Source organism: Colossoma macropomum, unplaced genomic scaffold (genome assembly GCF_904425465.1).
Source record: "Colossoma macropomum unplaced genomic scaffold, Colossoma_macropomum, whole genome shotgun sequence".
NCBI lineage: Eukaryota > Metazoa > Chordata > Actinopteri > Characiformes > Serrasalmidae > Colossoma > Colossoma macropomum.
Window position 1 is genome coordinate 31,253,251 of NW_023494807.1, and position 12,325 is coordinate 31,265,575.

General features: G+C 40.7%; 1 protein-coding gene across 1 annotated transcript in view; it reads left to right on the forward strand.

Moving 5' to 3' along the window:
• The first annotated feature begins 385 nt into the window (after nucleotides 1-385).
• ptprfb (protein tyrosine phosphatase receptor type Fb) overlaps nucleotides 386-12,325 on the forward strand; it is a 240,049-nt gene continuing 228,109 nt past the window's right edge. Inside the window, 2 exon segments of the mRNA XM_036556368.1 lie at nucleotides 386-538; nucleotides 7,024-7,192. Of these exon segments, the coding sequence (XP_036412261.1) occupies nucleotides 497-538; nucleotides 7,024-7,192 (211 nt within the window). The 5' untranslated portion in view covers nucleotides 386-496.

Sequence of the window (12,325 nt, forward strand, 5' to 3'; positions counted from 1 at the left end):
CCATGTTCTCGAATCCTCGCCGGTTGGCTGGCGAGGGTCCACTCATTGGATCCTTTGTTGCCACGGAAAAGAAGGACTCATTTCTCGGCCGCATATGAAGGAGCCTTTGAAATGGGACGGCCTAGTCGCGCCGCTGTGATGCAATCGGCCTTTAAATGCAGCCTCCGAAGGACGCAGCCCCTGAATTGGGACACAGCTCTAGTAGGAGGACCGTGCATTAATGAATGACCAAAATAGAGACTTTGTGTAATTGGATACAATAAAAACAGTGATTTTGAAAGTTAATACATATAAAAGTCCCACAAAACCTGAACTTTGAACCGTATTTCGACACCACAGTTACACTGCTGTGACTTCATTGTTGGCACCGCTCCTCGATGAAGTGCTACGTGATATCTACAAAGCTGACATTCTCTGATCTGTCTGCGGGCTCGTCTGAGTCGTGGCGTCTGACTGATGTGCGTGTGGAGACTTTTTTGACTTGGTGGTTTTTGCCATGAAAAGCAGTATCAGTCGGCTAATCCTGACGCCACTTTCGGTATGTAGGTCAGGCTTGGAGCGCCTGACGCCGTTCGTAATCTCAGGGTTTTCCCGCCCTTTTTTCTCCTGCAAACTAATCCAAGTCAGACTTCGCTCCTTTCTTCTTCATCTGCAGAGGGAGGGAGGAGTTAAAGGGCCCATACCCTTCAGTTATAACATTTGTGTGACATTTAAAGTCGTAATTCGTTTTATTCGTTTTTTCCAGCCTCATTTTGCCACTGCCACTTTAGAGACTGGACTATGTAAATGAGCTCTGTTCTGATTGGCTGTTTTGCACCTCATTCAAAAAGCAGTCTGGGCGGAAACACTCCTTATAACCTTGGCTTTTCAGTTTGATTGGGCGGGGCTAAACTGCTGCAGGCTGAATAGGTGGATATATGTAAATGAGTATTATTTTTTGTGACATCACAAATGCAGTTTTTGCATGGTGGTCCACTTATAACATTACCAAAAGGTTATGACTCAATTTTTGTATAAGCATTTTCCAGCCTTTGTTTATCTTGTGACTTTAAGACTGATGTATGCAAATGAGCTCTGTTCTGATTGGCTGTATTGCACCTCATTCAAAAAGCAGTCCGGGCTGAAAAGCACCTTATAATTTCATCGTTTCAGTTTGAGTGGGCGGGGCTAAACTGCTGCAGGCTGAATAGGCGGATATATGTAAATTACTTGTTTCTTGTGACACCACAAATGCAGTTTTTGTAGCTTAGGTGTTCATATGTGGACGGTACAGGTGTTTAAAACTTTTAAAGGGCCCATATCCATGTTTTCAGATCTTATATTTATTTTTTATATATCTTATATTTTATATTTTCATATCTTATATTTATTTTTTTTCCCTTATGGTCCACTTATAACATTAGCTGTACCAGAAAGGGTTATGATTAAATTTTTATAAACATTTTCCAACCTCTCTTTATTTTGTGCCTTTAGGACTGATGTATGTAAATGAGCTCTGTTCTGATTGGCCGTATTGCACCTCATTCAAAAAGCAGTTCAGGCTGAAATGTTCCTTATAACCTTTTCTTTTCAGTTTGAGTGGGCGGGGCTAAACTGCTGCAGGCTGAATAGGTGGATATATGTAAATAACTTGTTTTTTGTGACATCACAAATGCAGTTTTTGAAGCTTAGTTTTTCATATGTGGACTATATAGGTGTTTAAAACGTTTTAAAGGGCCGATATCCATGTTTTTATATGTTATATTTAATTCAAATCCAATCTTTCTATCAGCATTTTCCAACCTCTATTTATCTTGTGCCTTTAAGACTGATGTAAATGTAAATGAGCTCTGTTCTGATTGGCTGTGCCTCGTTAAAAAAGCTCTAAGGGCTGATAAACTGGTTTTTGTGACATCACAGAACCAACAGCTTCAAAACAAGCTGTTTAAAGGTGTTTTCGGACGTCAGACTCACGTCTTTATCGTCAAAAACAGTGCAGCGAGTTCCGTTTTCCGTGATATGGGCCCTTTAAAACCACACAAGACGCGCCACCTGAGAGCTGATCCTCTTTGAGGCTGTTTTTTTGGCCGTTGCGAAGCCGTGACTCACACACAGTTAGCTTTTTGTTACTTTATCATGCACAGGCCTTCTTTATGATGGAAGACCTGGAGGGCTCTTCTGTGGCAGCTCTTCAGATGTGGCCTTGTTAAGATCTCGCTTTCACCACTGTTGCTTTTGGCTCGGTCTCAAGCTCAGTGGTTGGATAGAGGTGCGTCTGTATACCTGCGGCGTGAGTAATGGACTAATCAACACCTCGTCAGCTTGAAGACAGAATGGAATATCTCTTAGCCTGCAAGATACTGTGGCCATTGTTTGCTGGCTGTCACTCTTGCTTGTGTGAGGCAGGTTGACCCACCACACACATACTAGCAGTGGGTGTGGTCATGTAGGGCCTATTGTGCGCCAAGATAAGACAAGTCTCGGAGGAAGGTGTTTACTTAGTGAATGCTGTTATTAAATAATCCGCATTATGTGTACAATGCTTTGCAGGAATGACTGACCACCTACACGGTAGCAGTAAAGGAATAGTTTGGCAAAATATCGAATTAACTCATTTATCTCCCTCCTCCCAGATGGACTTGACATGTTTCGTGTCCAGATTGTGCTTTTTTTTTGGTTTAGCACTGTAGCTGTGAGGCTAACCAACGCTAAAAGTCAGTAGAAGTATTTTATTATTAGTATTATTGTTATTATTATACTACATATTAATAATATAACATTATTAATATATTAATAATAATTCTAGTAAATAATCAGATTTGTCTAAAATTTTATTTTTCTTATCGCTTACTGTCTAAGTTGGTTAGTTTACTTTATTTCAATGTGTTTTCATCACATATTTTATTGACATTTTATGCATGTTTACTATTTGAGCTGTTTTTAAATTAAATTTTATTATTATTACTATTTTTATAATAAATCTTTTGATCTTGATGATTTTCATTTGTGTTAGTTGATCTTTATTTCACCTTTATTTGCTCAGCTACGTTCGAAATAAAGTCGAAAATAAAGGTTGATTGATTGAAGTCAATAGTCACCCAAATCTTTTTTCCATAAAAACAGCCCCAAAACTTCTCTCAACCTGCTCAAACCTTGTCCAGCTCTTCATTAAGGTGGACGCAGAGTTGCTGGACTATGGTTTAGGACACTGTGAACTATAAAAATGCTGTATGTATGAATTAAAGTGGCTCGCCACAGCATTCAGCTACACAGTGCTCATTTTATAGCACACAGTAAGTCATACTGCATCATAGTCTCTGCGCAACTTTAGTGAAGACCTGGATGTGGTTTTAGAAGATTTAGAGACGTTTTACAGGTAACACTTTCTGTGAATGTCATGTTTGTAAGCATCCATAAACACATTTATAACATGTTATAAAGCATTCATAAGGCATTATAAACATGGTTATAAATATTTATAAAAGTGAATTACACTTTATAGCCATGCTTATTATACATTATGAATTGTTAATATAATGCATTATAAGTAGTGTTAATAACATGTTATACTGTCAGTGCCAAAGGAGTCAGTCCCAGCTTGGAGAGCGTAAATAAAGACACATACAAAGTTTATTTACGCCCTGATTTACAGTATTATATTTCTCAGCGTTGATGCTATTAGGGCTCTTCGGGGCTTCAGTCCTGAATATTAAGATGCTCCAAACAGGCTGTCCAGCCTAGAGTTACTGCTACAGTGTGCTTTTCTTACCCAGTGGTCTCAATTTAAATGTTTACTTTAAACTCTGACATTTGAAGCCTGTAATGAGCTTTACTGTGTATGTTTTAGTGTTTCAGTAAATCCTTCAGTAACACTTTCTATGAATGTCGCATTTGTAAACATCTATAAACACATTTATAACATTATAATGCCTTCATACGGCATTATAAACATGATTATAAACATTTATAAAAATGAATTACACTGGATTACACTTTATGGCAATGTTTATTATACATTATAAATAGTTAATATAATGCATTATAAGTAGTGTTGATAATGTTATACTGTCAGTGCCAAAGAAGTCAGTCCCAGCTTGGAGAGCGTAAAGTAAAGACAAATACCAAGCTAACGGTGGTGTACATTACCTTTCCCACATTGGGTAAAACACTGATGGCAGCTCTAGTTTAAACTCTGACATTTGAAGCCTGTAATGAGCTTTACTGTGAATGTTTTAGTGTTTCAGTAAATCCTTCAGTAAATACTTCAACTTGAAGCCTCACTCTGAACACTGGAGGAGGCTTTAGTACAGTACGCTTCACTTTACTTAGAGCGGACAAATACGACTTATGAGCTCTTATAATGTGTTATGAACAGTACTTATAATGCGCTGTGTTAACAATTCATAATGCATAACAAACATGGCTATATGTAATGCTGTAATGCATTTTTATGAATATTTATAGCCATGGTTATAATGCCTTATGAATGCTTTATAACATGTTACGAATGTGTTTATAGATGCTTACAAACGTGACATTCATAGAAAGTGTTACCAAAAAACCTCACCTCACAGTGTTGTGGCTGATGGACTGCGTCAGGCGAAGGTGCAAAACTGTGTAAGTCTGAGTTTTCGTCTTCTGTTCCTTTGAATGCTGTAGCACATTACATGCCGAGATGAAGCCGTAGTGGAGGAACGCCAAGGTGTTCTGAATCACACGTTTAGTATATGTTGTTATTAAATAATGCGAATTATGAGGCCAATATTTTGAGGAACTGGCCATTTTGTGTTGTGTTGCGTCTCGGCAGGAGAGATGGAAATATTTGATTAGTCATGTAAACACCATCAGACTCTTGGCAGGTCTTTTGGTGCCGGAGCTACACTGGACTCCAGCCATTCAGCACGAGCCAAGGACAGAAGCAGATGGTCAGGAGTGGGCAGCACACCTGTCCGCAGCTTTCTCTGAACAGGCCTGAGGGGGAAAACGGTCTGGGTTACACCGAAACCGTCTTACTCTTAAAGAAATATTTCAGTCAGAGTTGCTAACAGAGTTATCAGCCACGGGTTAGCACTTTGAAAGTGACACCATGATTCCTTTAAAGGGGAATTCCACCCATTTTTCGAAATTTCTGCATAATTCAGTGGTTAAAATGTTAACAGAGTGATTGAGAGTGGTTTGGTGTGAAACGGCTCAGATTTCTATACAGTGGTGGTGATAGGAACCAGAGGTCGCCATGACTACAACACAAATATATATAGGAGATTAAAATAATATAGGAGTGAATCAGAAAATGCCATTTAAAGGTATGAAAAAAGAGTGAATTTGATGAAAATTCAATGAAATTCACAGATTATGTTGCTATGGGAATATGAAAAAGCACAGTCTGCTTGAATCTGTTTAATTATATTAAATATTCATGTTACATTTTATTCTGTGTCAGTTTGCATCCTGATCTGCTCCGTTTCTTACGTTTTCAGTTGAAAATTTAAAATAAATATGCATAATCCTTTGCAGTGATGCAGAATCTTTCTCATACCTAACATAATCCAACAAAGGAAAATGATTTTGCTTCAAGATTATGCAGACCGTTCTTTAAGTCACATTAATTCCCCCAGTGCATTTTTAATATACTGCAATCACAGTAGGTAACTGTGTATTCACAGTGCTACTGTCTGGTCCGTATTGAGCAGCCCTACATATTCTGGTGCGCTTTCTTAGATTCCCTCATTGGCTTCCGCACTCAAATCAGCCATATGGCAACAAAGACACATTTTCTAGGTCAATGAGGAATCTTAATGCACGGAGCTCTGACTTCCACCACTGCTGATATTGATCCCCGGGGAGAGGCAGCGTGCCTGTCTGGGTGCTGGTCTGAGTGGTAATACAAACACTCCCGGAGATTTGGAGCCATCTGTGCGGTCACTTTAATATCTTAATGGGTGCATTTGAAGATGGACAGTCGTTTGATGCTCCCCTCTCTCTTGTGTCCTTTGATTTTTGCCTGACGGACAGCGGTTGACCTTAATTAGATAAGAGTATTTGCTTACCTCGTTAACCATGCAGCCTTTGAGTGTGAGTCCCTCAAGTGCCGTGCAGAGCCGCTGTAAAGTGGTGGCCGATACATCGTCTATACCTGCATTGATGCAGCACAGCATCATTGAGTTGTAGCGTTATTGACAGATAATGATATTGATGATAATTTACTAGTTAAGTGCATGTACATCATTTTTGGGGGCCTAAGACTTTTGCACAACACTGTACATACATACCTGTGTGTAAATATATATATATATATATATATATATATATATATATATATATATATATATATATATATATATATATATATATATATGTTTGAGTAGTTGTTTGCCATTAATCTCATCTGTCTTATTTGTTCAAATTTGGCATTAAAAAGATTTTATTCCATTTAATAAGCAGTGCATTGTGTTTTAGCTGTATGTGTGGACAAAATAAGCTTGATCTGAATATATTTATTCGTTTTAATGATGCAATAACATTATTTTCATCATGTAAATGCAGCACTTGAACGTGAAAATCACAAAATTACCACATATATGTACGATTGTGAGAAGTTCTTTACAGGGAATAAACTTAAATATGGCATTATGGCATTTTTCTGGCGCAATTTCTGAATTTAACACGAGTTTACATCATTTTTTCAAATATATTTTCACTTAGAAAGTCAACAGAACGTGGAATGCTTATGTCTATGTAGTGTGTACATATATATATAATTAAATCCAAATATATGTGTATGTAAATTTTGAGGTGCTTCATTTTCATAATAAGCTTGCTTGGATTCAGTAACCATATAAATGAAAGCCTAAGTATCATCTGACACCATGTTAATATGCCTTAATATTAATATACCGTATGTATTATATTTGGAGAATTGTCTGATATTGAGTGACTCGGTGTTCTCAGTGCTGCTCTACCTCCAGCTCTGCTTCTCTGATTGCTGGTGTGACTCTCATTCTAATCACTGTGCTTTTCTGCTTTGTCTCTGTTTTTCCCCAACAGGTTTTAGCCTATGATTGCGTAGAGTGGGTAGAGCAGAGCGGGGACCGAGGAGGAGCAGTGCCAACCTGGAACATGGTGCCTAATATTTGCCCGCCAGTGCCCTTCCTGCCTAATTGGCTGCCTCTCCTGCTTCTGCTGGGCTGCATGGCGTTTTCCTCCCAGGCAGACAGTGAGTACACAGTCTCTATCTAATAATGGGCTGGCTGCGTTTAGCCATGATGTCATCGGTTTTCTTTTCTGGGTGGAGAAGAACTGAATTATAATTAGGCTATTGTTGGAAAAGCCAATAGGAAAACTCTAAATTAAGGGAAACGGTGGTGAAAATAACTGCCACATATGTGCTATTCTGGCAGAGTGTGTCTCACCTGTTATTGCTGTTGCGTGTTTGCTTGTTTTTACTCCTGGTCAGCAGTAATCTGGCAAAAAATGATCAAATTCACATGCTTTTCACTCACACATGCTCACAACACACACCTGAAGCTTGCTTCTTTAGTTTATAGCACTGGAGCTACATGGCTAATGTAGCTTATGGCAGTTAGTGTCGTGCAAACTGGGTGCCTAAATTATCACATATTTGCATCAAACTGCATCAAGTAGAGCCTGAATGGTTGCCCGATATAACTGGCCAATATTGACGATACTCGATTTTTTTATATGTTGAAAATGCCATCAGCTGATATTGATAAAATACATCCAAATTTAACCTGTAACACAAGAACAACACGGTACAACACAAAAAATACTTTTTTTTGTGAACAGAACTGATAAAAACCAAGAAAAATAAGAGGTAATTAAGAGCAAACGAAACTGTGTTGCTCCGCCCCCAGTGCTACAAAAACGTGCGAGTTTTCTACTGTTTATATGTGTTTGGAGATGACGGTCATATTTCACTGCTCACAGTTGACAGTGGGCAGGTAGTCAGTAAAGCACTGTTTAACTGATGGAGAATAACATTAAAATTCAAATTAAATGTAAAATTATATCAATATTATTGGCTATCAGATCATTTAGCCCCTTAAAACTGGTATCAGTATCAGCCGTAACATATTCATATCATTCAGCCCCTGTTAAAGAGCCTGTATCCTACATTTTTCTTGTATTTTTTTTCACTGATCTTGTGTGAGTTGACATGCCAAAGATATTCATAATTCATTTCTATGTTTCATTTTCCAGCCTATTTTAATCCGTAGAATCAAACAGGCTGTTTTTGTTACTGTACCTTTAAGACACATATATGTAAATGAGCTCTGTTCTGATTGACTGAAACACTCCTCATCACTTCAGCATAAGTGGGTGGAGCTAAAGTGCTGTAGGCTGAATAGGTGGATATATGTGTGTTGGTGTTTGTGACATCACAAAACACCCCATTCAGAATGAGCTGTTCTTAGTTTCCTGTTTCTGTTAATGTGCCTTTAAGACACATATATGTAAATGAGCTCTGTTCTGATTGGCACTCCTCATCACTTCAGCGTGAATGGGTGGAGCTAAAGTGCTATAGGCTGAATAGGTGGATGTATGTAAATGTAATGGTGTTTGTGACGTCACGAAACCACCCAATTTTGAATGAGCTGTGTTTAGTGTCCTGTTTTGTTTACTGTGCCTTTAAGACTGATGTATATGTAAATGAGCTCTGTTCTGATTGGCTGTAGCTCATTCGGAAATGCACTCGGGGCGGAAACACTCCATATAACTTGAGCGTGAGTGGGCGGGGCTAAACTACAGCAGACTGCATATGTGGAAATATGTAAATGTGTCGGTTTTTGTGACATCACAAAAAACAATTTTCACAGTGTTTATGTGTGGAAAACAAACTAAAACGTTTTTTTAATGATATGAGCCCTTTAAGTCGTCTGTACTGGATGTGCTGTTGTGGTTTCTGACACAGTGTGACTCACTGTTATCTATAAACTTGGACCAAAGTGTGAACAAAGTGTTTGTCTATTTTTGGTCCGTGTTTATAGATAACAGTGTGTCATACGGTGTCAGAAGCCGCATAATCAAATGGAGGTCAAAGACAATATTCAGAGTGAACCTACGGAGCTCAGACAGCTCAGCAGCGTCGTTCTCTGTGGGCCACCGCGCTCCGCCGTCCTCTCGGACGACCGCTCGGGCTGTGGAGACGCAGTACGCCCGACCCGGCTCTGTCACGAGCGCTCAGGGTCGAGCTGGAGTCAGTGCTCGGCTCAGGCACGGGTCGGAGAGCCGTTTAATTCACCGCGTGACCGACCCGCACCCCTGTCACAACGATTCTGTAATTCTATTAGAGACTCTCCTCACAGTGCTCTCTTTTTCCTCCCCCTCAGACGCTGCTCTGGACCTTCAGCAGCATCGGGAGGGTTACCTTCAAGTGTCCTCCTTGACTTTGCTGCGCTGCTAACAAAAATTACAGCCGATTACAGGTCACAAAGTCGATCGTGACCCCAGTTATGGTATTTCTGAAAAGGGCTCACATATTACATTTCTCTTTTATTGCATTGCGGCCCACTTATAACATGTTTTTTTTTGGTTTATGTACCAAAAACGGCCTATGTGACCGTTTGTCTCCCTCTTTTTTAACCATTAGCATTACTGTTGTTACTGCCCCTTTAAGATATGCAAATAGGCTCTGTTCTGATTTGCTGCCCTGCGTTGTACCTCATTCAGAAAGCAGGAATACTTCTTATAGTGTCATTGTGAATGGGCGGGGCTAAACTGCTGAATGCTGAATTGGCTATAGGATATACACCGGTCAGGCATAACATTCTGACCACCTCCTTGTTTCTAGGCTCATTGTCCATTTTATCAGCTCCACTTACTATATAGGTGCACTTTGTAGTTCTACAGTTACAGACTGTAGTCCATCTGTTTCTCTTCAGTGGTCAGGACCCCCATGGACCCTCACAGAGCAGGTATTATTTGGGTGGTGGGTCATTCTCAGCACTGCAGTAACACTGACGTGGTGGTGGTGTGTTAGTGTGTGTTGCACTGGTTTGAGTGGATCAGACACAGCAGTGCTGTTGGAGTTTTTAACACTGTGTCCACTCACTGTCCACTCTATTAGACACTCCTACCTTGTCGGTCCACCTTGTAAATGTAAAGTCAGAGACGATAGCTCATCTGCTGCTGCACAGTTTGTGTTGATTAACGTCTGGTCCTTCATCAGTGGTCACAGGACGCTGCCCACAGGACGCTGCTGGCTGGATATTTTTACGGTTCTATATGGACCTATTTTCTCTACCAAAGAACCCTTGAAGAACCGTCATGTATGAGAGTGTATATAGACCTCAAGGTTTTAAATAGAAGCATTCCCTTTATCAAAGAACCCTTGAGGAACCGTTTTCAGTGATGAGGGCCCTTTAAAGCACGTCCCACGACACATTTTCACTTTTAATAAGCCGTTTTTTGGTGAAATTCACTGAAATTCATCACTTTGCACGGGGACTGAGAAAGGTCATGGTGAGAGGCAGCCTACTTGTTATTCCTTGATCATTTGAAGTGCCGCCCCAAGTGGATAAAGACTATTTACAGAGCAAATGTTATCCCCCCTTTCCCTGCTCAACTTTGCTCATCACCATAATTGGTTTGGTCCCTTATGCTCAATATTCACATGTTCCTGCTCAGCGCATTAGCATAACACATTGCGCCCTCATTAGTCCAGTCACATGCTACAGTGGCCACTGCAGGAGATGCTGATGGACTGCAAACTGTCTGGTTCCCCAGCAGCCCTGCCAACCTTTTAATTCGGAGGCAGAGCAGTCCACTCTTCTCCTTTAAGAACACGATCTGGACGATAATGTATTCATTTGGCTTAAATTTCATCGGTGTTGCACAAGCAAACACATAAAACACGAGAGGGAGTTCATACACCGATCAGGCATAGCATTCTGACCACCTCCTTGTTTCTACACTCACTGTCCATTTTATCAGCTCCACTTACTATATAGGTGCACTTTGTAGTTCTACAGTTACAGACTGTAGTCCGTCTACTTTGTTACCCTGTTCTTCAGTGGTCAGGACCCCCATGGACCCTCACAGAGCAGGTACTATTTGGGTGGTGGATCATTCTCAGCACTGCAGTAACACTGACGTGGTGGTGGTGTGTTAGTGTGTGTTGCGCTGGCCTGAGTGGATCAGACACAGCAGTGCTGCTGGAGTTTTTAAACACTGTGTCCACTCACTGTCCACTCTATTAGACACTCCTACCTTGTCGGTCCACCTTGTAGATGTAAAGTCAGAGACGATAGCTCATCTGCTGCTGCACAGTCCTTCATCAGTGGTCACAGGACGCTGCCCACAGGACGCTGTTGGCTGGATATTTTTGGTTGGTGGACTATTCTCAGTCCAGCAGTGACACTGAGGTGTTTAAAAACTCCGGCAGCCCTGCTGTGTCTGATCCACTCAGATCAGCGCAACACACACTAACACACCACCGCCACCAATTACTATTTTGAAGATCTTTGTTTTTCTTTGGACAGTGACAATATGTAAATGAGCTATGTTCTGATTGGCTGTGCCTCATTCAAAAAGCAGCCCAAACACTTCTGATTCCTGTGAATGGGCGGAGCTAAACTGCTATAGGCTTAATAGGCGAATGTGCTGGCTTTAGTGACATCACAGAAACAGGTAATAGGCATGATGAACAGGCTGTTCTTGCAGCTTATATTTTCATATGTGGACTGAAGAGCGAATCGTATATTTAGAAAAAATATCTTTAGACTTTTTAACACTTTTTTGAGAAAAAAAGGAGAACTTGGTTATATATGATATGGGCCCTTCAGAGGGGACGAAGCCTCTGAAGTCGGATGGATTAAGGATTTGTCCAGTGATTAGCATCCAGTGCGATGATTCACTCTCATGGGTATAAATACTTTCCCGTAACGGCAATGTAAGCAAATAAACCTCTAAAAATAGGCCGGAGGTTAAAATATTGACAACCACAAACTGCGGGTTTGAGCGCGGTGTTGTCTGTAATCAGCTGAGGAGCAGGACCGGGCCGGCTCGCCTCTGCTTGAATTACAGGGTGGTGGATCCAGCTTTGCTGGGTGGAGGAGCTGAACCCGCTGATTGCCACCAGCTCAGGTTCCACCTAAAAATATTCAGCCCGATGAAAGATTACAGCTGTTCTCCATTGTCGGCTCCAGCGCTCAGAGGCGGCCAGCGCTACTCAAGCTGCTAATGCAGGAATGAACGTTTATAATTACTTCACAGTTCACGTCAGTCCTTCTGTTCGGTTTACACCCTGGCGGGAAAAAAGCACGACAAGGCTGTTTGTTGGTGTACTGGTGGTGCTCGTTAAAGGGGAATTCCACCCATTTTTCAGAAT